This window comes from Myotis daubentonii, chromosome 3 (assembly GCF_963259705.1).
Source record: "Myotis daubentonii chromosome 3, mMyoDau2.1, whole genome shotgun sequence".
NCBI classification, from domain to species: domain Eukaryota; kingdom Metazoa; phylum Chordata; class Mammalia; order Chiroptera; family Vespertilionidae; genus Myotis; species Myotis daubentonii.
Genome location: NC_081842.1, coordinates 201,947,663 through 201,975,497, shown reverse-complemented (window position 1 = coordinate 201,975,497; position 27,835 = coordinate 201,947,663). Strand labels below are relative to the sequence as shown.

The 27,835-nt window shown below is 44.3% G+C and overlaps 1 protein-coding gene across 9 annotated transcripts in view; it reads left to right on the top strand.

Moving 5' to 3' along the window:
* Positions 1 to 380: 380 nt before the first annotated feature.
* Positions 381 to 27,835, top strand: part of GMEB1 (glucocorticoid modulatory element binding protein 1) — a 38,228-nt gene continuing 10,773 nt past the window's right edge. The window contains exons 1-7 of one of the 9 annotated variants that reach the window (XM_059690539.1): positions 4,034 to 4,684; positions 5,690 to 5,820; positions 7,184 to 7,341; positions 18,764 to 18,876; positions 20,177 to 20,301; positions 22,196 to 22,299; positions 24,036 to 24,193. In XM_059690539.1, the coding sequence (XP_059546522.1) occupies positions 7,214 to 7,341; positions 18,764 to 18,876; positions 20,177 to 20,301; positions 22,196 to 22,299; positions 24,036 to 24,193 (628 nt within the window). In that variant the 5' untranslated portion in view covers positions 4,034 to 4,684; positions 5,690 to 5,820; positions 7,184 to 7,213. Of the gene's footprint in view, positions 536 to 1,089; positions 1,699 to 4,033; positions 4,685 to 5,689; positions 5,821 to 7,183; positions 7,342 to 8,532; positions 8,688 to 18,763; positions 18,877 to 20,176; positions 20,302 to 22,195; positions 22,300 to 24,035; positions 24,194 to 27,835 lie in introns of those variants that run through there. The other 8 variants (XM_059690542.1, XM_059690535.1, XM_059690536.1 and 5 more) reach the window with 8 other exon arrangements.

Sequence of the window (27,835 nt, the reverse complement as noted above, 5' to 3'; positions counted from 1 at the left end):
ACAACCAGGAAAGCTTAGCAAACATGTGTAGGTCAGAGAATGCAGCAAGCAGCTTGCTCAAGGGCTCGTGACCAGACCTTTTGATTCCAAATTCATAGCTGGCTCATAACTTCTGGGGGTCTAGTAAGATGTAAGCTTCGGAACAGGATTTGGGAGGTAAAGGGGGCAAGGTCCTCCAGAGGAGTGGAGAGACCTGTCTTTGGCCCCGACAGTGATTCTCTAATTTTCCTCATCCATGAAATGGGGGAAGAAGAGTTATCAGGGTCCCTGGCGTCCTTCCCAGCGCGGACTTTCCAGAGAAGACCCTGCTCAGTGGTACAGCCTCACTCAAACCCCTCCGGCTGAGGTTCGTCTTCCGCGGGCTCGACAAGAGGGACGCGTCCCCTTTAAGGCGCCAGCTCGCTGGCGGCGGCGGCCGGAAGTGTTGAAGTCCGGCCTCGCGGCGGCGGTGGCGGTAGCAGCCGTGGCGGCCTCTGCGCATGCTCTGTCGCCCGCCCGCCCTGGCCGCTCGCCGCCCGCCTGCCCGACGGAGACGGTGAGGAGGGGGAGGGGTGGGCGCGCGGGCGCGGGCGCGGGGTGGGGTGGGGGCGGGGGGGGCGGGCGCGGGGGCCGCGCGGCGGCCGGCGAGGGCGGGCGGGCGCACAGGGGGCGGGGGGCTGCTGCCTCCGCGGGCGCCTCCCCACGCCCTGTGCGTGCCGCCGCCGCCGCCGGGGAGCGAGCGGACGTCGCGGCGCCGCGGGGGGGTGGGGGGACGCTGCCGCTGGGTCCGCCCGAACTGCCGGGCCGCCCCCAGCGCGGCCGGCCGCGCCGCCGGAGCTCGGCCCCCGGCCGAGGGCGGCGGGGGCCGGCGAACCCGGCACTGGGGGGGCCCCGGCGCCTCCGGACCGAGGGGCCCGGAAGTCCTTGTCCGAGGGGCCAGGAGGGGCCTGAGGACTCCGGACTGAGAGGGACCGGACGCCCAGGACCCTGGCGAGGGGGCCCGGGATCCTGGGGTGGCCCCAGAGGCGGGGGCCAGGGAGCACCAGGCCCTGGGATAAAGAGCTGGGCGAGGCCTGTGTGGTGCTGGGAGTGGGGTGGCAGGAGGGGGACAGGTGGGGGAGCCTGGCCGCCGGCCCGGGAGGGGAGCCTCGGCGCCTCGGCGGGAGAGCAGGATCAGGGGGTTCTGCTGAGGAAAGGAGGGTCCCGCCTTCACCTGCGGGGCGCGCTGGAAGCCGCGGCCTTTCAGTCCAGAGCAGGCTGCGGGTGCTCCTCCCAGGCGGGTGGACAGGCCTGGGGGTGGGGCCGGTCGGAGTAAGGAATGAGTCGGAATAAGAAGGGCCCAGATCTATGAGTACCTCCCGACGTATAGGTGGAGAATGGGGCCCCCGGGGATGTCAGGGGATGGGGAAACCCTGGTTTCTGAGGACCGGAGAGAGGATATTCGAGGGGAAGAAGCTCAGTGTCCCCCCACTTTCTGAAATGTCAGGGGAACTGGCCCGGGGGAACCTGACCTGAGGGTCCAGGTGAAGGCGCGTGGAGCCCAAGGCTCAGGGAAAGGCTTGGCTCTCCCAGGAGTGGAAGGAGACCGACATTGCCCTCTCAAGATGAAATGAAGATCAAAACCACGTTATAGCAGATACAAAAGGGGCTTTGAAGTCTGCTCAGGAGAACCAAGAAGTGGGTTTTATTCTCAGCCTGGAAGATGAAAGGGAGGAACAGGTAGATCATTCTAGTCTTCACGGAGGGTTTATTCCCTCCCCCCCACCCCCACCCCTGGCATCTGCAAAAGGTTATTAGTGAAGTGCTTTCGGAGGACTTTTTCATTAAGTGTTCGGACAGCCTCCCCTAATTTGTTAGCCTTTTATCAATTATGTGTATTTAGTGTTTACCGACTTGATGACTTGCATTAATGAACCATTCATATTTATTTCAACAGGTATATCCAAAAGCTAACTTGTACACAACTTCCTTGGGTTAATTTGGGCTCTGTTTTGGTCTTGTCCTAAGTCCCCTAGACTCTAGTAGGGGACTTACTAGAAGGCTTTTATCCTATTGCTTCCTCACATTCCTACATGGTGATCTCCAATAATAGTGAGTTATCCTGAACTTCCTTTGCTCTGGCTGTTTCCCTCACAGTGGTCCCGTGTAGCCTTTCTGTTGGCTTCAATTACATCTGGAAGCACTCTGGATCACCTACTAAGTACACGAGAATGAATAAAGAAAGGGGGGAAAAGTCAAGGAATTTTGGCCTCAAACTTTAACTTGGAAATTTCTTAAGACTAGACCACACAGTCTACAAAAATTACACTACAGTATGCAACACATAAATACCTTTGGGGGCTAGAAAACTTCAGGATATCTGGTATTTCTGTTATTTCGTATCAGTTACCAACTCACATGTTCCTGTGATCAAGTGACACTCATACTTAATCCTTTGCCATGTTTTAAACGTTAGTTTTCGGGACAAAAAAATGAATTTCATTCAGAATAAGTCAGTTGTCATTTGTTTAGTTTTCCAATAGCCTAGGTAAGCAGTCATGAGTTTACTTTCAAGGTGTCTTTTTTGTCTTTGAGAGAATAAGTACAAAATAATTTTAACTTTTCACATAAATTTGACATTTTTCCTTTATGTGTGTTCTAGAATTACAGGAAGTGTTGTGTGATTCCACAATGAATACTCGAAGGCCCTTTCCATTAAATACCCGAAGGATCAACTAACTCACTCTCTTGCCTCAGGAGTTTTTGTTGATATAAACAAGAGCTGTTTTTCAGTTTACACTCAGCTCAAAGAGATGACCTTGCAGTTAGCCAGTGTAGTCTGAAGAGCTGGTTTCGGGTTACTTGCTAGGAATATGGTATTTACAGTAATAGAGTGAGCCCAAACTAGCTTCTCTAAAGAATATCAACATGGTTCTCCAAAGAATGCCATGTCGACTGAATCAAACCTGTGTCTCTGACTGACACTTTATGGATAATTATTATTATCCTCTTTGATAAACTCTCAGAAAGTTAGAGAAGCAGCCAGAACATTCCTCTTGAGTGCCAAGGTGTGGGTAGGGTAAGGAATAAAGTATGAGTTTCTATTGAGGAAAGTATTAATCAAGCTGTTAGTCGACCACTTAGTGTTGTAGGGAGGGCCCAACCATAGGGTAGAAGGTTGAAATTAGAAGCATCCTTCTAATTCTGCTTCTCTAACCCATTAATTCACCTAAACTATTTTTAAAATTTTAAGTCACTTTTTGGGGATAATAAATTCCATAAGTTTGATACATGGTAAGATATTACATCTTTTAAATTCATTAAATATGTAATGGTAACAATAGTGCTTGACAATAAAGGTGTTCAACAAATGTTAGTGGTGATTTTTTTTTTTTTAAAGAATATCTTTTTTTTGCCCTAACCGGTTTGGCTCAGTGGATAGAGGGTTGGCCTGCGGACTGAAGGGTCCCAGGTTCGATTCTGGACAAGGGCATGTACCTTGGTTGCAGGCATATCCCCAGTAGGGGGTGTGCAGGAGGCAGCTGATCGATGTTTCTCTCTCATCGATATTTCTAACTCTCTATCCCTCTCCCTTCTTCTCTGTAAAAAATCAATAAAATATATATTTTTTAAAAAGAATACCTTTTTTTAATATATTTTTTATTGACCTCAGAGAGGAAGACAGAGATAGAAACATCGATGATGAGAGAAAATCATTGATTGGCTGCCTCCTGCACGCCCCCTCCTGGGGATTGAGCTGCCAGGCATGTGCCCTTGACTGGAATTGAACCCGGGACCCTTCAGTCTGCAGGCCAACGCTCTATCCACTGAGCCAAACTGGCTAGGGCTAGCTGTGATTATTTTAATTTATCCTACATTTTTATGGTTTAAACTTTGAATATAGTGTGGTTCAATTCCAGGGCTTGACAATATGTGTGTACTTCATCATATCCCTTTTTGGCTTTTTCTAGACTCACAGAGCCTAATTGCTTTGGTTCTACTGCCAGAAGCCAGCCACACTAGTCCATTGATTCTCTTCTTTTTCTGGTTTTAAACCTTTAATTTACAGAAGTGCATAATTTAGTTGCTTTTTTCCTCTAGTATATGACAGTGTCATGCATCTCTTTCCCATTTGTAGTTCCTTAAGAGCAGATATGTCTCTTTTCGTGTGCAAGGAGCCTAACTCTATGCTGATGTGGAGTAGAAACTTAGTAAATATTTGGTGAACTAGCCATAATGATGGGGCAATAAGCCAGACAGCTTAGACTAGCTGCCTAAGCAAATTTATATTCCCTAAGTTAGAAATATAGAAAATTCTATAAGTCTTTTAGGTTAAAAATGTATTACATACCTGCTATGTGCCAGATTTCCTTAGAAAGTTTTAGGTAGGAGTTTTGTAGAAGTCTGATATTTGAAAACTACTGTACTCCTGTGTCCTGAGCACTGAGCTAGGCACAGGGAAACTGTTGAAAAAGAAAAGCAATCCTTGTTCTTCCAGGATGTTGTCTGGTGGAGAGAGACTGACAAAGTGGGATGATGGTTGTTACAAGGGTGCTGCAGGCACTGAGGGAGCAAGAACACAAGCTCAAATCTAATAAAGGAAGTCACCAAAAGTCTCTCCAAGGAAGTGATGTTTTAAATAAGTCACAAAAATTTAGCAGTAACTACTAGCCAAAGAGGAAGAAAAAAAGAATCCCGGGTAGAGGAAACAAGTGTGAAGGCTCAGGTGAGAAAATATGGTATATTTGAGAAATTGGGAAAAATTCAATGATAGGAACCCACATTGTGAGAGGAAAAACTATGAGAAATGAGGCTAGCAAGTGGGCAGTGTGGTGGCTCAGAATATGGTGGTGGCAACACAGATGGAGAATGGGAGATGGTTAAAAAAATTTATATATATATATACACACACACACACACTATATATATATATATATATATATATATATATATATATATATATATATATATATATATATATATGAGATAAAATGGATAGGATTTATTAGTTGATTAACTTTAGAGAAGAAAGAGAGGAGTAAAAAATAGCTCCTTAGTTTCTGGTTGGAAAAATGGATGGAGGCTAGCGCCATTTACTGAGGCAGAAAATAAGAGCAAGTTTAAGGTGCCAAAAGGTATTTTAGGAGACTTTTGGATATAGAAGGTGTAAAATTCAGGTATAAAAGTTAAATGTGAGATCGTAAAGGGCAGAAGTGTAAGTCGGATATGAGGAATTTTCAAATACAAAAGTAGGTCAAATACAAACATTGATTGAACCAATCTATGTCAGTGTCTATGATGAACAGGTCTGTGAGAGAGAAAATTATTTTTATATATAAATAGCCTGTGTCCTGACAGTACGGTATGGTTATGAGTATAGATGCCCATTCAATTAACTGCAATACACGACACAGGGTGGTAAATACTAGAGGACAGCTACAAACCAAATTTTGAGGCACTTCAGAAAAGAAAATGGTTTGTCAATGACTATGTGGAGGAGTGATCTTTCAACTGGGCCTGAAAGGGGAAGGAGAGAAGGAGAAAGGAGTTTTGGACTTAAGGAATAACAAAGTATAAAAACCTGAAAGTTCATATTATATGTTCAGAATACAGTGGGTTGTTGGTATGGCTGGAGTTTAGGATTCTTAGGGTATTAGAGTTACAGATAAGACTGGAAAAGTATTTTGGGGTCAAATAGACTGAGTACAATGCTTAAGGATGTGTATTACAGGCAAACAAATGCTGTGGCAGAGCTGAAATACAGTTTCAATCATCTGACTACCAGTTACATATTCAAACTTGCATCCATTGTGTGCCTGCTCCATTCAGCACAGCCCTAGTCATCCTCACCTACGTGTCTAAGTAAATACAGTCCTCCTATTCATTTTCTCTTAAATTACTCTCTCCTTTTCAACTGTGAAGACTAACTGCAGAATATCCTGTGGCCCTCTGAGTTTTCATTAAGGCTGGGACAATGCTTTGAGTTACTTTAGAGTTGAGGAGCATGTGGTGCTGGACACTGGTCTCCTCAACAGTTCTGCAAGGGAGATATCAGGTGAGATTATTTCTCCATTCAGTCCGAGGCAGAAAGATATTTAGAAGTTCTAGCTTCAGAGAGGGCACCAAAAAAAAAAAAAAATGTTCTAGAGGTCATCAAATTGGATTCAGCATTTATTAAACAACTACACACTGCAAGTTATCTTTTCCTTCTTATAAGCTTAGTTCAGTTAGTCAGCAAATACTTATTTAAAAAACCACATTTTTATTGATTTTAGAGAGGAAGGGACAGGGAGAGAGAGATAGAAACATCAGTGATGAGAATCATTGATTGGCTGCCTCCTGCACACCCCGTATTGGGGATCAAACCCACAACCCAGGCATGTGCCCTTGACTGGAATTGAACCCAGGACTTTTAGTCCACAGGCTGACGCTCTATCCACTGAGCCAAATCAGGTAGGGCAGCACATACTTATTAAGTACTCAACAAAAGATAGAGCACTTGATGAAGTATAATGGCTGGTTGCAAAGAAAATAGATTCCAGCCCTAGCTGGTTTGGCTCAGTGGATAGAGTGTTGGGCTACGGACTGAAGGGTCCCAGGTTCCATTCTGGTTAAGGGCACATTCCTGGGTTGCAGGCTTGATCCCCAGTAGGGGGCGTGCAGGAGGCAGCCAATCAGTGATTCTGTCTCTTCATTGATGTTTCTATCTCTCCCTCTCCCTTCCTCTCTGAAATCAATAAAAATATATTTAAAAAAAATAGATTCCTATTCCTACTTTCTAGCAGTTTGCTATTTGGGATGGAACTAGTGGTGTGCTATAAACCAGCTCCCTAGGAAAAACACACATTCTGATTTGTAGTGCTTGCCAATTTCTGTGGTGTATATACTTCCAGCATCACTGATTTTAAGTTATCAACTTAAAATGTCACTAAACATTGGAGGTGGAAAGTGATATATACAATTGGTTCTTAGGAGCTTGTAGAGCTGATAGAGATGCCATTGAATGAATCATTCATATTTAGGAAAGCCTACAACAGCAAGTGAATACTGAGATATTTCTAGAATGATCAGAGCCTATGTCAGCCCCATCTCACGTTCCCATCCTTTTCAGAGAACCATAATCTCCACAGTGCCCTTGGATCTGGTAGTTATCTTGGTTTTCCTTTCCTATGGTTGCCATCTTTTTAAACCAGACGAAGTTACTGGTGCTTCTTGTTTCTGACAGCAGCTTCAGCTATCTGACTTCATGTGAAAGATGGCTAATGCAGAAGTGAGTGTCCCAGTGGGGGATGTGGTTGTGGTACCCACTGAAGGAAATGATGGGGAGAACCCTGAAGACACTAAAACCCAAGTGATCTTGCAGTTACAGCCTGTGCAACAAGGGTAAGTGACTAATGATATTCTGAAAAGTTGGAGAAGTTTAAAGAGTGGGGAAATTATAACTTATGCTTGCTTAGTACAGGCAAGTTAATCTCAGAGTTGGCCAAATTATCATCTCTATAATAATGTAATGAGTGCTATATTTGTCATTTCAGTACTTATTACAATTAGCTATTTCCTTATCTTTCCCCCTCTTTTCCACTGTTAGCTTTTTGAGGGTAAGTTACATGGCTCCCTTATTTTATTTATCCATACTGTTTAGTACAGGGCCCTGGTACATGTTTACCAAAAGACAGTGTAGTTAGAGTCAAAGGAGATTAGGCAAGGCAACTATAAAAGTATTCCTATTAGAAGTTCTCTGAACTGTCATGGGTGGACAAATTATCAAGCTTAATCTATTAAAATAAAAAGTATATTAACTATTCTTTTTTTTCTGTGTGTGTCCTTTTTTAAAAAAATTTATCTTTATTGTTGAAAGTATTGCAGGTATCCTCTTCCCCCCACATTGACTGTCTCCCTCCCCAGGTCTTCACCCCACTATTGTCTGTGTCCCTGGGTTATGCATATATGCATATCCTATATAATAAAACCCTAATATGCAAATCAACCAAACGGTGGAACAAAGTGGCAGAACGACAGGTTGCTATGACACACACTGACCACCAGAGGGCAGATGTTCAATTGAGTGTCTGTCCCCCTCTCCCAGAGGGAGGCGACCGGCTGTGGTGATAGGGGGCGGGGCCAGTGAGTGCGCGGCGCCAGGCTGCCAGCCAAGGCAAGTGCCAGTGGGGGCCCCCCTGGTCACCCTGCCCTCCCGTCACCCCACAGATGGCCCTGATCACTGGCCAGGCCTAGGGACCCTACTCTATATATTGGGAACAGTCTCTTAGGTTTAAAAATTAAAACTTGGCAAGGCTACTCTAACACTGAAAAAAAAACAGGATGATGCAGCGATGACATGCATGGACTGTGGCTTGCACATTTTGTGGTCAGCCCTGATTCTGATACTTATAACTATGTGACAAAGCCAACTACTTAACTTCTCTCTGCTTCAGTTTTTCCACCCATAAGATAGGGAAAATGGTACTACTGCCTCAGAAGGATCATGTTATATACTACTTTTTATAATCAAGGCAAAAAAATGTAGCTGCCCATACAACAGTAAGATGCCTTTCACCTGTATGAAAAGTATGGTCACTGGTGCATGCAGCGTTCCGGATTGCGAGAGGGATGTCCGACTGCTGGTTTAGGCCTGACATCCCCCGAGGGGTTCCGGATTGCAAGAGGATGCAGGCCAGGCCGAGGGACCCCTCTACCCCGGTGCACGAATTTTGTGCCCCGGGCCTCTAGTGTGTATATAAGTTCTTTGATTAATCTCTCCCCACCCCAATTCCCTCAGAAATATGTTAGTCTGTTGCATGCTTCAATGTCTCTGGGTCTATTTTTTTCGGTCAGTTTATTTTGTTTATTAGAGTTCACATATAAATGAGATCATGTGATACTTGTCTTTCTCTGATGGACTTATTTCACTTAGCAAAGTTCTCTCCAGGTCCCTCCATGCTGTCTCAAAGGGTAAGAGATCCTTCTTTTTTACAGCTGCATAGTTTTCCATTGATGGGCACTTGGCTGTTTCCAGATCTTAGCTATTGTAAATAATGCTGCTGTGAACATAGGGGTGCATATATTCTTTCTGATTGGTGTTTCAGGCTTCTTAGGATATATTCCTAGAAGTGGGGTCACTGAAGCAACTGGCATTAACTACCTATTTTTATACTATATATTTTTATTATAAAGGTGTTGGAAGAAATATAACACATTGTTACCATTACCATAGAGCTTGCAGTCTAGCTGCACAAACCAAAAATACATATCCTATCCTATATAATAAAAGGCTAATATGCAAATAGACCAAACGGTGGAACGACTGGTCACTATGACATGCACTGACCACCAGGGGGCAGACGCTCAACACAAGAGCTGCCCCCTGGTGGTCAGTGTGCTCCCACAGGGGGAGTGCCGCTCAGCCAGAAGCTGGGGTCACAGCTGGGGAGTGAAGCGGCAGTGACAGGAGCCTCTCCTGCCTCTGTAGCACCGCTAAGGACCCCTCAGCAGACATCACCCAAGGGGTCCTGGAATGCGAGAGGGCGCAGGCCGGGCTGAGGACCCCCTTGCGCACCTCCCCACCCCCCGCCACTGTGCAAGAATGTCATTCACTGGGCCTCTAGTCCTATCTAATAAAAGAGAAACATGCAAATTGACCATAACCCTGACACCCTTCCCATTGGCTAATCAGCAGGATATGCAAATTAACTGCCAACCAAGATGGCGGCCAGCAGCCACGCAGCTGAAGCAAACAGGAGGCTTGCTTGCTCTAGCGATGGAGGAAGCCAAGGTTCCCCGACTGCCGCAGCCCAGCTCTGAGCTGCACGCTAAGCAACTGTGTTGCAATTATAGAAGCTAAACAAGCTCCAGAAACCTACTTTCAGCCAGCCAGGCCTCAGAGCTTAGAGCTGCTGTGATGGCAACAGAGTTTCAATTATAGAAGCCAAACAGACCCAGAACCTGCTTTCAGCCCTCAGAGCTGGAGCCGGCTCTCAGCTCCAGTGACAGCTATAGAAGGTAAATAAATCCCAGAATAAAAAAAAAAAAAAGAAAAAAAGGAGAGGCTGGGAGCTTAAGTTGACCTCCAGCCTGAAAAAGGCCCTCAGGCCCTCACCCCGACTGGCCAGGCACCCAAGCGGGACCCCCACCCTGATCTGGGACACTTTCAGGGCAAACCAGCCGGCCCCCACCCATGCACCAGGCCTCTATCCTATACTACAGGCAGGGCTGGACAGCCCGAGCTGCCATCCGGGCCCCATGTGCAGCCCTGGGCAGTGGGGCATAAGCCCCGCCCCCAGCCGGGACCCCTGTGTGCCACCTGAGCCCCCAGCAGGGACCCCCGTGCCACCTAAGCCCCACACTGCTAAGCCCCGCCCCCAGCCTGGACCCTATGACTATTGGAGAGCAGGAAAGTGCCGCTGTGCCCTGGGTCGCTGTGGTGATCCGGCCATCGGTAAGTAGAAAAGTGCGGCCTGTAGGCAGCCCCCAGCTGCGCCTGATCCGGGAGCAGGAAAGCAAGCCTGGCCTGAGGGTAGCCCCCAGCTGGGGCTGATCCATGAGCGGGAAAGCAAGCCTGGCCTGCGGGCAGCCCCCAGTTGTGCCTTCTCCCCGGTCGCCATGAGGATCTGGGAGCAGGAAAGCAAGCCTGGCCTGTGGGCAACCCCCAGCTGGGCCTGCTCCCCGGTCGCCATGGCAATCCGGGAGCAGGAAAGCCCGGCTTGCAAGCAGCACCCCCATCCTGGCCATAGCTCAATATGCAGTGGAGGCCAGGAGCCTGAGAGATAAACATAGAGGGGCTCCTGCTCCAAGCCTCCATGGTGTGGCTGGGGGCAGGCCCCCAGCAGACACACACACACACACACACACACACACACACAGTGCCTGCTCTGAGCCTCCAATGTGGCTGGGGGCAGACCCCCAGTGTGGAGACACACACACACACACACACACACACACACACACACACACACGGCAACTGCTTCGAGCCTACGTGGCGCGGCTGGGGGCAGGCCCTAGCAGACAGACACACACACACAGGACACCTGCTCCGAGCCTCTGCTGCCAAACTGTGGCCATCAGTAGGACATCCACTGAGGGCTCCCAGACTGTGAGAGGGGCAGGCTGGGCTGAGGGAACCCCCCCCCCCCCCAGTGCACGAATTTCGTGCACCGGGCCTCTAGTATATAATAAAAGGTTAATATGCAAATTGCCCCCTCGGGAGTTCGACTGACCAGGAGTTTGACTGCTTGCTATGATGTACAGTGACCGCCAGGGGGCAGCGCGGAATGAATGAAGGCCGCAGCCGGCAGCTGGTAGCTGGGGGAACAAAGGCCCTGATCAGCCCTGATCGCTGGCCAGGCCTAGGGACCCTAACCATGCACGATTTCGTGCACTGGGCCTCTAGTATATAGGTAAAGAGATAACTTATATGGCAAAATCTAAGAAGTGCTGAATGGCATGGTTAGGAAGTACTTTCGATTCAGGGGACCGCTATGAATTTGAAGAAATAAGTTTTAAAAAATGGTCTGTGGTCTTGAAGGTTAAATAAGAATTGCATAAGAAAAAGAAAAGAATTGCATCTAGAGAGAAAGGAAGGGTAGTTATTTTATCTTGGGGAATGTATGAAAGATTCTTCATATGATTTACAATGTTCTTGTGCAAACATATAATCCAATCCTAATCATCTAAATAGTGTACCTTGTCTTAAACACTTCTGGAAAAGGCAATCAACCTCTCTTGGTAATTTTAAAAGCATTTTAGTATAGAAATTTCAAATTTACACAAAAATAAAGAAAATACTATAGTGTAAGCACCCATACTCAGCTTCAACAATCATCAACACATGGCCAGTCTTATTCATCTCTACATCCACCTACTCCTGAATTTTTTTAAAGCAAATCCCATACATTAGTATGTATCTGTAAGATAAGGACTTTTTAGTTTTAAAAATATAACCATAGTTTGCTGACATTTCTGAATATTGTTAAGCATGAGGAAATATTCTAGGATCTATAAGGGAAAGTTGATACATATTCCTGACATAGAGATAATAGAGTGATTTAAATTTTTTTGGCACCAACAGATTATGTATGCTTATTCAAATTCTCTTTTGTGGGAATTTTATCTGTTACACATATGCATACTAGTAGTTGTTACCCTTTGGTACATGATGAAGAATTAAAGAGTAGGTCCTTTAGTTGTAGCCAGCTTTATTTTTCATATGGAGTCATTATTTCTATCTTTCCAAAGTGCTCCAAGGAACATTTGAAATCTTGCTCTCCAGCATGTTGTCAATTTGGCTCAAATAAATTTTTTTTAATATATAATACATTTTTATTGATTTTAAAAAGGAAGGAAGAGGGAGAGAGAGATAGGAAACATCAATGATGAGAGAGAATCATTGATCAGCTGCCTCCTGCACAACCCCTACTGGGGATCAAGCCCGCAACCTCATCATATACCCAGAGTGGGAATTGAACTGAGACCTCCTAGTTCATAGGTTGACGCTCAACCACTAAGCCATTCCAGTCAGGTTCAAATAAATTCTTATAAAAATTTTTCTAAAAAGTGCTCCAGTTGTCACTGGTCTTATTCCTACTAAAGACAGAAAAAGCTTCTCTATTGCTTAGCAGAGGTCCTCAAACTTTTAAAACAGGGGGCCAGTTCACTGTCCCTCAGACATTCTACATATGCGCACTGCGGGCCCGGGACGAGTCGGCTGCTAAGCAGGACAGGCAGCGGCGGCAAAAACACCCAGCGGGCCGGATAAATGTTTTTGGCAGCCGCATGTGGCCCGTGGGCCATAGTTTGAGGACCCCTGGCTTAGAGACTTAATTCTTTTGAAGATTTAGTTCCACATTTTTTCTTTTTGTCTGTCTCTTATTTTCTAAATTATATTGCCTTTTCTGGAAACCTCATTGCTTGATCAGATAGGCATCTTTGTATAATGTATATTGACTCCAATCCACTGTTTATACTGAATTTTAGTATATGAGCTTGTGAATAAACATTTGAAGGACTGCATTTTGAAATGCCTGACAATTGATGCTCAGTTGATTTCTCGAACTATGTTTGTTTGTTTTGTTTTTTTGTTTGTTTGTTTGTTTTTAATATATTTTATTGATTTTTTACAGAGAGGAAGGGAGAGAGACAGAGAGCTAGAAACATCGATGAGAGAGAAACATCGATCAGCTGCCTCCTGCACACCTCCCACTGGGGATGTGCCCGCAACCCAGGCACATGCCCCTGACCGGAATTGAACCCGGGACCCCCCAGTCCACAGGCCAACGCTCCATCCACTGAGCCAAACCAGTTTCGGCAACTATGTTTGTTTTTTAATGTTCTTTCTTTATTTTTTTTCACAGAGGAAGGAAGAGGGAGAGAGAGATAGAAACATCAATGATGAGAGAGAATCATTGATCAGCTGCCTCCTGCACACCCCTTGCTGGGGATGGAGCCCGCAGCTTGTGCATGTGCCCTGACCAGGAATCGAACCATGACCTCCTGGTTCACAGGTCGACACTCAACTACTGAGCCACGCTGATCGAGCTTTCGAACTATGTTTTTTAATTATTTGAATATTTATTGTTCTTTAGCTCCATTTTATAAAGATGAGTGGGGGAAAAATATACTGATACTAGTGATAAGAAGTACAGGTCTCATAAGTTTAATACACTTGAGACAAAGATGGAAATCATCAGGTATTAGTCTTCAGCCTCAGTTACGCTTAACCTAATTGGCTTCAGGTTCAAATATGAAGGAAAGAAACAATCAAAGAACATGTATGAATTTTGGGGAATATATTGGTAAAGACTATATACAAAAGGCAAGAAATGATTACAGATTTTATTTTATTTATTTATTTTTTAAATATATTTTATTGATTTTTTTATAGAGAGGAAGGGAGAGGGATAGAGAGTTAGAAACATCGATAAGAGAGAAACATCGAACAGCTGCCTCCTGCACACCCCCTACTGGGGATGTGCCCGCAACCAAGGTACATGCCCTTGACCGGAATCAAACCTGGGACCTTTCAGTCCACAGGCCGACGCTCTATCCACTGAGCCAAACCAGTTAGGGCTGATTACAGATTTTATATAAATATTTTTTATTTCAATATGTAGAACATTTTTTGTCTTTTTTACCTTTTACATATATCACATTTTATACTTTTTCAAGTATTTATTATGTACATATTTTCATTTTCAGAAGTATATTATGAAGCAAAAGTAGAGTGTCTGGTAATAGTCTCTCTATAGAAATACATAGAACCTAACAAGTGTCTAAGATGATTCTTTCAGAATAGCACTAATCCTGGCCAGTAGCTCAGTTGGTTGGAGCGTCCGTTCTGTACACCAAAAGCTTGTGTGTTCAATTCCTGGTTAGGGCACATACCTAGGCTTCAGGTTCAGTCTCTGGTGGGGTGCATATGATAGGCAACCAATTGATGTTTCTCTCTCACATTGATGTTTCTCCCATCCCCAACTGTCTTCCTCTCCCACTCCCTCTCCTTATTCCTCTCTATAAAATAAAATAAAACAAAACAACCCCCTGCTCCCCCCCCCCCCCCCCGGGCATGGCTTAGTGGTTAAGTCTCGACCTATGAAACTGGAGGTCACGGTTTGATTCCTGGTCAGGGCACATGCCTGGGTTGTGGGCTTGATCCCCAGTGTGGGGTGTGCAGGAGGAAGCCTATCTATGATTCTCTCTCATCATTGATGTTTCTATCTCTCTCCCCCTCTCCCTTCCTCTCTGAAATCAATAAAAAAAATATATAAAAAAATACCCCAAAACAGAATAACACTACATTGGTTTTAAAATATGCCCACATGTAACTTTTAAAATAGATATATATTTTTATTGATTTCCCAGAGAAAGAGAGATAGAAACATCAATGATGAGAGAATAATTGATTGGCTGCCTCCTGCACACCCCCTACTGGGGATCGAGCCAGCAACCTGGGCATGTGCCCTTGACCAGAATTGAACCTGGGACCCTTTGGTTCTCAGGCCAATGCTCTATCCACTGAGCCAAACTGGCAAAGGTTCTTAAAGGGTTTTAAGGAGAGAGTTACATGATTATGCTTGTGGGAATATAGAAGGTCAGGTAGCTGCAAGGAGAGATGTTCAGACTAACAGTTATGCAGCCTGAATGCAGTATCAGTAGAAGCAGAGATAGGGAGGATGGCTAGTGTTAAAGATGCATCTGGCTGGATTTGGTGACTGACCGTGTGTAAGTTGAGGGAGAGGAAAGGGAGGAATCTAATGTAATTCCCAGGCTTTTCTCTTAGGCTCTGGTATTTTAGGTGGTGTCATCACAAGAATAGGGAGTATAGGAAGAAGAGTAGTTTGGGAAATGAGAGAGGGAAGAGAACTTGCTTGTTTTAGACATAACGAATTGAACAAAGTCCTATGGGACATACAAATGTATATATTCATTTATCAGTTAACTTCTGGTGTGAAATTCAGAAGGGAGGTCTGTGCTAGGGGTTTAACTATGGGCTGGGTAATCCCTGATGCAAAGGAGATTATTCAGGAGGTGCTCTTAAGTAGCAGGATGCAATAATTAACACATTAGGTTTATTATAGAAATTAAAGGACATTGCTGAATCCTATTAGGTAATTTTGAGCTTATTTGTTAGAAACATTTTAGAAAGACACTTTCCCTAAGTGGTACCTCTAGTTATTGCTAGTCACTTTGGGCATAGTCTGTCTCTTACTTATTTTCACTATACTCTGCTCATGTCAATAGTTTGGTTATGATGCTTTAAAACATGCTGAAGTGCTTAAAAATACTTCAGTGCCTAGATTCCAACAAGGGCCATCAACTTCTATGCTCAACATTTGCTTTTTGAACTGTCCAGCAGTATTACTTTTTAGTTTTGTTAGAATAATTCTTTACTATGACTTAACCTTATTATACTTGAAGAAACACTTTATCTCATGAGTGTTTTTTAAAATTTATTTTTTTACTGATTATTTTAGGGAGAAGGATATAGAGATAGAAACATCAATAAGAGAGGAACATTGATCGGCTGCCTCCTGTATGCCCCCTACTGGGGATTGAGCCCACAACCCAGCATGTGCCCTTACTGGGACTCAAACCAGTGACCTCTTGGTTCATGGGTTGACACTTAACCACTGAGCCACACTGGCTGGGCTATCATGAGGGTTTTTTGTTGTTGTTGTTGTTTTATTTTAATTAAATCTTTATTGTTCAGATTATTACAGTTGTTCCTCTTTTATCCCCCCATAGCTCCCCTCCACCCGGTTCCCAACCCACCCTCTGCCCTTACCCCTCCATCACTGTCCTCATCCATAGGTGTATGATTTTTGTCCAGTCTCTTCCCGCACCCCCCACGCCCCTTTCTCCCGAGAATTGTCAGTCCGTTCCCTTTCTATGCCCCTGATTCTATTATATTCACCAGTTTATTCTGTTCATCAGATTATTTATTCACTTGATTTTTAGATTCACTTGTTGATAGATATGTACTTGTTCATAATTTGTATCTTTACCTTTTTCTTCTTCTTCCTCTTCTTAGAGGATACCTTTCAGCATTTCATATAATACTGGTTTGGTGGTGATGAACTCCTTTAGCTTTTTCTTATCTGTGAAGCTCTTTATCTGACCTTCAATTCTGAATGATAGCTTTGCTGGATAAAGTAATCTTGGTTGTAGGTTCTTGCTATTCATTACTTTGAATATTCTTGCCACTCCCTTCTGGCCTGCATAGTTTCTATTGAGAAATCAGCTGACAGTTGTATGGGTACTCCCTTGTAGGTAACTAACTGTTTTTCTCTTGCTGCTTTTAAGATTCTCTCTTTGTCTTTTTCTCTTGGCATTTTAATTATGATGTGTCTTGGTGTGGTCCTCTTTGGATTCCTTTTGTTTGGGGTTCTCTGCGCTTCCTGGACTTGTAAGTCTATTTCTTTCACCAGGTAGGGGACGTTTTCTGTCATTATTTCTTCATATAGGTTTTCAATATCTTGCTCTCTCTCATCTTCTGGCACCCCCATAATTCAAATGTTGGTATGCTTGAAGTTGTCCCAGAGGCTCCTTATACTATCTTCATATTTTTGGATTCTTTTTTCTTTTTGTTTTTCTGGTTGGGTGTTTTTTTGCTTCTTTGAATTTCATATCTTTGACTTGATTCTTGCAATCCTCTAGTCTGCTGTTGGATCTCTGTATAATATTCTTTATTTCAGTCAGTGTATGCTTAATTTCTAGTGGGTCCTTTTTCATATCCTCGAGGGTCTCACTAGATTTCTTGAGGGTCTCACTAAATTTATCGGTGGTTTCTAGAAAATTCTTGAAAAACCTTAGAAGTGTGGTTTTGAACTCTATATCCTGTATTTTGCTTTCCTCCATTTCTGTCATTTGGGACCTGTTTCTTTGTCTCCGCATTTTTTATGCTTTGCTGTGTTGATAGAGTGGCTTTGTGTGCTAGGTGTCCTATAGGGCCCAGTGGCTCAGCCTCCCCAATTCCCTGAGGTGGACACTCTTGGTGCACCCCTTTGTGGGCTTTGTGCACAGTCTTGTTGTAGTTGAGCCTTGTTTGTCGTAGGTATCACTGGGAGGAATTGACCTCCAGGCCAGTTGGCTGTGAGAATCAGCTGTGTTTACGGTGGGAGAACTTCTATGCAGGAGACACCCTTTTGGGGCAAGACTTGCTTCAGTGGGGCTTTGGTGCTCACTGAGTCTGCCCCCTGAGTGTGTCCCTTATGGATCCTCAGATTTGTAATCTGGATAGTCCCACTCTGACCACTGGGCACACAGGCTCTTGGATCTAAGGTGGTGCTAATTTAGCCTCTGCCTGAGGCTACCCAGCAGGAGCTACGGAGAGATCTGCAGATTCCTCTTCTTTGTTTGGGGTTTGGAGGTGCCCAGATGAGGCCCAGCTGTGAAGCAATGCAAGCTGCTGTGGGGCCTTGGGCCTTCTTTTGGATGTTCTGGGTCTTTCTGACCCAGCTGCAGTTTGTTAGGTAATTTTAGATTGCATATGAATGACCAATTATAGGTCATTCATATGCAAAAGCCTCTGCTGCAGCTTGGGCGGGGCGGGGTCTCAGGGAATCAACAGGGCGTAGCAAACAGATATGGCTGGTCCTCAGCCCTGCCCTCAGAGGCCCTGGGTCTCAGTGTCCCACGGTAATCAGTAATCGCTGCAAGCACCTCTGAGAGAAAGCCGCCCTCGAGTTCTGCCCAATGCCAGACAGTCCAGTTTCTCCCAGTATGAGTCTGGGTCCCCAGAGACTCGCCCGGAACTGGAGTTCAGAGCAGTCGGGAGCTTGAGACTCCCTCCAGATTGAAAAAGACAACCACGTCCTCAGTTGCCAGCCTTTTCCGCGTGCGCCTCCGTACCTCTGTACTTTACTTCCGCACCTCCTCTGAGTCTCAGTGTGCTTTTCTCTTTCCTTCTAGTTGTAGAATTTCCACTCAGCCAGCCTTCCTGTGGTTCTGGATGATGTCCGTTTTGTCTTTTAGTTGTATTTTTGCAGTGGTTGTGCGAGGCAGCAATTTCAGGTATTTACCTATGCCGTCGTCTTGGTTTCTCTATCATGAGGTTTTAAAGTTATGAAGGGAAAAGTCTGGTGTAAATAAGTAGCAAGAGGAACTTTGCTCTGAAGTGCAGAAAGTTGTTGATTCATTTCCCTGGTAGTAGCTGCTAAGCAGTCATGGGCAGCTTAGAGTTTAAAAACAATGGCGAACAGTCAAAGCACTACATACAGTTGTAAAGTATATTTATTTTAGTCCTTTGAGATAGGTTAAAAGAAATTTCTTAACCCCCATGCTGTGAATATTAATTTTTTCATGATTTATGTAGTTTGTTTATCGATGGACACTTTTACAACAGGATTTATGAAGCTGGGTCCGAGAACAACACAGCAGTTGTGGCAGTAGAAACTCACACGATACACAAAATTGAAGAAGGGATTGGTGAGTCTTTGTTATTCTAGTACATTTGACCTTAGTTTCCCTAGCTGAGATTTCTTGACTTGGTACCTTTTTCACCCAACTCAGTGTGCCCTATCAATGCTGCAGCTACCAATTTGATGGTGGTATATCTAGAGCAGTGGTTCTCAACCTTCCTAATGCCGCGACCCTTTAATACAGTTCCTCATGTTGTGGTGACCCCCAACCATAAAATTATTTTTGTTGCTACTGTAATTTTGCTACTGTTATGGATTGTAATGTAAATATCTGGTATGCAGGATATATTTTCTTTGTTACAAATTGAACATAATTAAAGCATAGTGATTAATCACAAAAACAATATGTAATTATATATGTGTTTTCTGATGGTCTTAGGCCTTGGGCCTTCTTTTGGATGTTCTGGGTCTCTCTGACCCAGCTGCAGTTTGTTAGGTAATTTTAGATTGCAAAGGGCCAGGTCATTCATATGCAAAAGCCTCTGCACACCACTTGGGTGGGGTCGCAACCCACAGGTTGAGAACTTGCTGATCTAGAGACACCACTGACTAAGGTGTTAGAGCCTTCAGTTGATTGTTTAACATCATATTGCTAGAGTTGCTAAAAATATTTTTTAATTTTTTTTTTATTGATTTCAGAGAGGAAGGAAGAGGGAGAGAGACAGAGCATCAATGATAAGAGAGAATCATTGATTGGTTGCCTCCTGCACATCCCCCACGGGGGATCGAACCTGCAACCCAGGCATATGCCTCGACCAGAAACCAAACCGTGACCTGGGTCATAAGTTGAGGCTCAACCACTGATACACAAGTCAAGCAAAAAGATTTTTCATCTATAAAAATCCCACAAATAAATTGGAGCCTCAAGGTTGATTCTTGTCAGTAGGGAAATTGCTGATAAAGACTGATAAGGTGTTCAGTGGAAGGCAGTCAGTGGAAAGAAATTTTGAAATTAGGCAAACCTAAGTTTGGAGCCTACTTTCTCATTTCTTGACTGTATCCTTGGGAAAGTCGCTTTACCTTTTGGAGTCCCACATTACAGTTATGTAAAACAGAAAACAATCACTATCTCCAAGGGTTGTTGCAAGAACTAAATAAGATTAAGCACATCAAAGCATATAGCACAGTGTTGCATAGTGGGAGTTCAGTAAGACAGCTGTTATGCCTAACTTTTTCCAGAGGATTTCTAAACAGTACCAGCTAATGTAAATTGTTAACCCCTGAGAGGAACCAGGAGACTAAAGATTTTGAATTAAGCTTTGGAAAAGAGTGTTTAATAAATCACTGATATTTTTTTCCATTTCCAGATGCAAGCACTATAGAAGCAAATGAAGATATGGAAATTGCTTACCCCATAACTTGTGGGGAGAGCAAAGCCATTCTTCTCTGGAAGAAGTTTGTATGTCCAGGAATAAATGTGAAATGTGTCAAGGTAATTGCCTTTTCTCCTTGCTGGAACCTATTTTGGGGCTCCTTGTTTTCAAAGGGCATGGTTTCAGTGCCTAATCTCTCTTTTCCACTATATCAGTATTTTTTAAAAATATATTTTTATTGATTTCTGAGAGGAAGGTAGAGGGAGAGAGAGAAACATCAATGATGAGAATCATTGATCGGCTGCCTCCTGCACACCCCCTAATGGGGATCAGGTCCACAACCTGGGCATATGCCCTTGACCAGAATTGAACTCAGGACCCTTCAGTCCACAGGCCGATGCTTCATCCACTGAGCCAAACCTTCCAGGGCCATGCCAGTATTTTTAATTTTGTGGCTATAGTCCCATTGCATCATAGTAGATAAAAATAACTTGGGAGTAAAATTTTATTCTGATGGGACCTGGATTAAAGTTTGGCTCAGTGGATAGAGCATTGGCCTATGGCTTGAGGGTCCTAGGTCCAGTCAAGGGCACATGCCCGGGTTGTGGCTTGATCCCCAGTAGGGGGCGTGCGGGAGGCAGCTGATTGATTCTCTCATTATTGATGTTTCTATCTCTCCCTTTCTCTCTGAAATCAATACCAAAAAAAAAATACAAGTTCCATGAGAGCTGAGAACTTGTCTTTTTTGTGTGTGAATTTGTCTATCTTGTTCATCAGTGTATCCCCAGCACTTAGGAATGGTACTTGGTGTATTTATCAATAAATATTTGTTGAATGAATGAATGGAGTTCCAGCTCTATCAATGCCTTACCCTGGTGTGCATTATGGTAGAGTTTACTGAAAATTATTACTGAATAAAAATACATAATCATGAGAGTACAGCGTCGAAATTATTGCTTATTTTGTCCCCATTGATAGCCACAACTATACACATAGATAGTTGTCACCATCAGTGGCACGATCCTAGATTCATTAAAGATTACATAGTTTTGTATTTTTTTAATATATTTTTGTTTATTTCTGAGAGGAAGGGAGAGGGAGAAAGAGATAGAAACATCATTAATGAGAGAGAATCATTAATCGGCTGCCTCCTACATACCCCACACTGGGGATCAAGCCTGCAACCCCAGCATGTGCCCCAACCGAGAATCAAATCGTGACCTTCTGCACTCAACCATTGAGCCATGCCTGCCAGACAAGATTACATAGTTTTGATGCTCTGCAGTGCTATTGGTTCCTATTGTACTTATTCTTTCTGCCACATCCTGAATCACGTCATTAGGGCTAGATAGATCACTTTGTTTATTTAAACAGCCTTTGTGACATTGGATCCATCTACTGATTCATGGCATAAATGGATTTCGTTTTGTTTTGTTAATCTTTACTGAGGGTTTTTTTTCCCATTGCTTTTTCCAGAGAGAGTGGAAGGGAGGGAAGGATCTGGGGGCAGGGGGAGGTGCGGGGGGAGGGAGGGAGGGGGGAGAGAGAGAGAGAGAGAGAGAGAGAGAGAGAGAGAGAGAGAGAGAGAAACATCCATGTGAGAGACACATCGACTGGTTGCCTCCTGCAGGTACCCAGATCCGGGGTGGGGAGTGAACCCACAATCTATGTGCCCTTGACCAGGAATCAAATCCAGGACCATTTGGTACATGAGTCGAGGCTCTCACCACTGAACAACACCAGCCAAGGCTATAAATTGATTTTAAACACTAATTAGTATATTAATCTCTGATGCTCCCAATGTCATCTGTAGCTTTGTACCAGGATAGGGCACTGTGCTCAGAGAAGGACATCTTCTCTGGTACAATAGGGCAGAAGGCTAAATAATACAAGGTTATGACTTAAGATGTCATCGGGTATTTTTTGTACATAACAAGTAGAATCGTCTCTTAGTTTTTCTCTGACCTGCCTAAGTTGACATTGGATTATTTTGGACTTTTCTTTTTACTTTAGTTCAATGATCAGTTGATCAGTCCCAAACATTTTGTTCATCTGGCTGGCAAGTCCACCCTAAAAGACTGGAAGAGAGCTATTCGTCTGGGGGGAATCATGCTCAGGTGAGCTCTAATAGTTAAGAACTTACCTTTCAACTGACTTGAGATCACCAAGCATAGGCAGGCTAAGCCTGGTGCTGAGGAAGCGTGACAACCACTGAAAAGTTTAGGCTGACCGGCACATCCTGGGATAATTGGTAAAAGTAGAGGGGTGCTATTAATAAGTACCAGTGATGCACAGTGAATGCAATCCGTGCCATCACTGTACCACTGAAATAAAAATCAGAATGCTTATTACTTCCAATGCCCCCTTTTATGCAGCAAGTTTCCTATTGTAATTTTTTTCCCTCTGAAAATTAACATTAGTTGATTAACATTAGTGCTCATTCTTTGAGTACTCACCTCTTGGTAGAAAATTTAAAAATGTGGTTAAAAATTAAAAGTTCCACACAGAACATGTTTCAAGAGCCTCATGTTTCAACACCTTACCCTTTGTCTTTAATTCTTTTTAAAGACTCTGTCTTAAGAAAAATCCATAGGGCTTATAGAGATTCAAGCATAAATATGTTCATTACAACATTATTTATTAAGAAAATTAGTCTGCTTTAATATAGGTATATGTAAAGTAAATTATGGCTCATCTAAATATATATGAGTATATTGTGGGATACAATGTAGTCATTAAAATATTTCTAAAGAGGTTTTTTTTTTCTAAAGAGTTTTTACATAAAAATGCTTATGTGTAAGAATGAAGACAAAATATAAAATCAATTAAACTGTGATTTTTTTTTAAACAGTGTGATTTTAATTGTGTTAAAACACGTACACATGACACTCTAACTTCTACATATGTAAAATTTAGTAGAAGAAAATATACCAAAATGTTGATGTGATCTCTGTGTTGTGGGATATTTTTTAAAAAGGGTAATTGTTTTCTTTATATTTTTCACAAAAAAATGTTAATTTTTTCTTCACATACTATTTTTTTAAGTCAGAAACAAAGAAAAAATCATTACAGATGATTTATATGCAGAAATCAGTAGTTAAATGAAATTGGGGAGATAGAAATACCTTTAACTTTCATTTTTGTAGTTCTTGGCCCATTTTATTTGCCCAGAAAAACAAGCATATGTCAACTTTCCCCAAATGTAAAAGGGAATAAGAATGCCTTAAAAATCTTTAGTGAAAGACAAGTAGCAATATAACATACTTACTGTAATGAAAATACTGCCTGGTTTTGCTCAGGGACTATCATAATGTCTTGTGAATTCAGTTCTAAGGATATTTTATAGTGGGGGTTTAGTATAATCACCTTTGTTTTGTATTTATAGGAGAGTTATCAAATTTTTTTTTTAAGGAAAGAAATATGCTGAAGTTTTATGTCTCCAAAAGAGACAACAGATCTTGCTGGTCTAGGAGTACTAACACATCAGAATCTCATCACAAAATTCTAATTCCGTTTTGGCATTCCTTAATTGTGCTTGGATATGAGGTAGTCCTTTTCCCCCTTTGGGTTTTGTTTCATTGAGATCCTGTGGGGAAACTTAGCTATTGTCAGGAGTGTATATCTAAAGCTTAGTGATAGTGGGATATAAAAGAAAAAGTACTCATGAGTAGACTAGGGAGGGAAGAGGAGTACTTGTAAATGTGGGCAGGACCAATGAAAATTTTATAGTCCTAATTAGAATCTTTGCAACCTAATGACTTTTAATACTATTAGGTTTCACTAACCTATAGAGGAGACTCACTAGTTTCCAAAGTGCAGGCTGAAGTGGTACTTCTTGTCTCCTTTTGTGCAGGAAAATGATGGACTCCGGACAGATTGATTTTTACCAACATGACAAGGTTTGCTCCAATACCTGCAGAAGTACCAAATTTGATCTTCTGATCAGCAGTGCAAGAGCTCCAGTGCCAGGACAGCAGACAAGTGTGGTGCAGACACCCACTTCGGTCGATGGTAGGGGGTAGGAAACCACCTGAAAGCACATTGTGTTTTTCAGTAGCATTTCCCCCTCATTTCTCTTTTGTGTTTCCTTTTTCTTAATTTTTATTGAATTTATTGGGGTGACATTAGTTAGTGAAATTATAGATTTTAGATGTTATCTATATATATAAAAGCCTAAGTGACTGGATGACTATCCGGTAGCTATGATGCACACTGACCACCAGGGGGCAGACGCTCAACTCAGGAGCTGCCCTCTGGTGGTCAGTGAGCTCCCACAGCAGGAGTGCCGCTTAGCTGACCAACAGGTGCCAGATGCCAGGCTCACGGCTGGCTGGTGAGCACAGCTGCAGGGGCGCAAGCCTCTCTCGTGGACACTCTCCCTGCGCGCCCCTCCCTCATCCAGACTGGGACTGTGGAGGCAGGCATAGCTAGGCCAGGATGAGCAGGAGTGGTGCAGCATCTGGCCCCGGGTTGGGGTACTCCCCGGCCGCCTGCCGCTTTCGCGCACTACTACATCCCTCGGGGGATGTAGTACTGCTGGTTTCAGCTGATCCCCGCAGGCCAGGCTGAGGGGCCTCTAGTAGTTCTATAATACATGATCTGTATATTGTATTATGTGTTTACCCCCAATGTTCTTTGGGTTTCTTAATTTCAAATCTCATGAGTGTTGATGTCCTTAAAAGTCATGGTAATCTTGGATGGGATTCCATGCTTTAGAAACAGATTTTTTTTTCCTCCCAAATGATTCCTATTGGCCAGACCTCCTTCTTTGTTTCTTTTTTGCAATGCATGGTAAACATTAGAAAGATGGTTCAATAGTTCTAATACTTTTTCAGTAATCTCATTTCACTTGGGTACCATTTGGCATATCTTTGAATTTAGACTGTTTTTAAAATTCTGTGCTCTATTAGTGGTTAAAGCAGGAAGGTGGATTAGAATGGTGAATGGTTTTCAGTTGTTGAACTGAGATGTATCAAAGACAATTTATCCTTGGCTGGGATGGACTCTGGAGACTCTGCTAAAAGGATCAAAGAGCTCTGCCTGGAAGGGTTCTGGATAACCAAGCTGAGGCTTCCTCACAATTGAGACAGGATGGGGGACACACTTCCTTAATATTGAGTTTGGGACTAGGGCTCCCTGCCCATCTCTAGGACAGATGTAGTCATGTGAGGTTATTATTAAGGATTCAGTTAGTCCAGCTGGAAATTAGCACAGTCAAGATTACTACATAGAATATGTGTCAACTACTTCCAGAAGACTTATAAATATATCTGACAGAGTCACAAGAACTAAAGGATATAAGGGAAGTACTGTGCTTTAAAAATGCCTCTTTAGGTTTCTTTTGATCAGACCTAATATTCTGTATTGACTGGGTGAGTAGAGGCCAAATCTCTTGGAACCTAAGTTCTTTTCAGGAAAGTATAAAATATCTAGCAGTTTGAATTTTTGTTCATGTGACTCTTTCACTTGAAAAGTGAAAAATGCTGTGAAATTATATACTTCCTTTTTATTTGTCCAAAGCTCCTTAATTTATTGTCCATATTGATATTACTTCTTTGCTTATTATTATTATTTTTTAACTAGAGTCCCGGTGCACGAATTCGTGCATCAGTGGGGTCCCTCGGCCTGGCCTGCGGGATCAGGCTGAAACTGGCTCTTCGACATCCCCTGAGGGGGTCCTGGATTGTGAGAGGGCGCAGGCCAGGCCAAGGGACCCCACTGGTGCACAATTAGGGCTGATCAGGGCTAGGGAGGGACACAGGAGGTTTGCCAGCTGGGGAGAGACTGCGGGAGGGCTCCAGGGCATGTCTGGCCCATCTCACTCAGTCTTGATCGGCCGGATCCCAGCAGCAAGCTAACCTACAGGTTGGAGTGTCTGCCCCTTGGTGGTCAGTGCACATCATAGCAACTGGTCGACTGGTTGACTGTCTGCCCCCGGGTGGTAGGTGCACATCATTAGCAACTGGTCAAATGGTTGACTGCTCCTTGGTGGTCAGTGCACATCATAGCAACTGGTCGACTGGTTGACTGTCTGCCCCCTGGTAGTCAGTGCATGTCATAGCAAGCCGTTGAGCGGCCTTAGCACATCATTAGCATATTACACTTTGATTGGTTGAGTGGATGACCAGACACTTAGCATATTAGGCATCCTCTATAATAAAAGCCTAGGTGGCATCGTGCAACACCCTTGCGTGACATCGTCACAAGATGGTTGCCACAAGATGGCTGCCCTCACATCGTCACAAGATGGCCATCACAAGATGGTCACCACAAGATGGTCACCACAAGATGGCCGGCAGGGGAGGGCAGTTGTGGGCGATCAGGCCAGCCGGGGGTACACTGACCACCAGGGGGCAGCTCCTGCATTGAGCGTCTGCCCCCTGGTAGTCAGTGTGTGTCATAGTGACCATTCCCAGTCTTTCTGCTGTTGAGGGCAGTTGAGGGTGATCTGGCCGGCAGGGGAGGGCAGTTGGGGGCGATCTGGCTGGCAGGGGAAGACAGTTGGGGGTGACCAGGCCTGCAGGGGAGGGCAGTTGGGGGCGAGATCAGGCCAGCAGGGGAGGGCAGTTAGGGGCGATTTGGCTGGAAGGGGAAGGGCAGTTGGGGCGATCAGGCCAGCAGGGGAGCAGTTAGGCGTCAGTCAGGCCGGCAGGGGAGCAGTTAGGGTGCGATCAGGCTGGCAGGCAGGTGAGCGGTTAGTAGCCAGCAGTCCTGTATTGTGAGAAGGATGTCTGACTGCCAGTTTAGGGTGGGATCGGGCCTAAACCGGCAGTCAGACATCCCCCAAGGGGTCCCAGATTAGAGAGGGTACAGGCTGGACTGAGGGACAATCCCCCCCCCCCTGTGCACGAATTTTGTGCACCAGGCCTCTAGTTTATTATATAGGACTAGAGGCCCGGTGCACAAAAATTTGTGCACTCGGGAGGGTCCCTCAGCTCGGCCTGTGCTCTCTCACAGTCTGGGACCCCTCAAGGGATGACCACCTGCTGGCTTAGGCCTGCTTGCCGGGGGGGTATTGGGCCTAAGCTGGCAGTCAGACAGCCCTCTGGCAGCCCGGGAGTCCTCGGGGGATGTCCACTTGCCAGTGGGGAGCAGGCCTAGCTGCAGTTGGGCATCCTTAGTGCTGCTGAGGAGGTGGAGAGGCTCCCACCACCACCGCTGTACTGGCAGCCGTCAGCCTGGCTTGTGGCTGAGCAGAGCTCCCCCTGTGGGAGCACACTGACCACCAGGGGGCAGCTCCTGCATTGAGCGTCTGCCCCCTGGTGGTCAGTGTGTGTCATAGTGACCATTCCCAGTCTTTCTGCTGTTAGGGTCAGTTTGCTATTTACCCTTTTATTATATAGGATTCTCACTGGAGCATTTGTTTTTATTGATTTTAGAGAGGGAAAGGGGGAGAGAGAGAAACATCAATGTGATAGAGAGACATTGAATGGTTGGTTGCTTCCCATAGGTGCTGACCAGGAATTGAAAACAAAACTTAGGTATGTGCCCTGGATCTGCAACTTTTGGTATATGGGATGACACTTCAACTGACTGAGCCACGCGGCCAGGGCTCTTTGCTTGATTATTGATATCTTCTAGCATGTAGAGTCCACACTTGTCTTTTTTAAAACATATTTTTATTTCAGAGAGGAAGGGAGAGGAAGAGAGAGA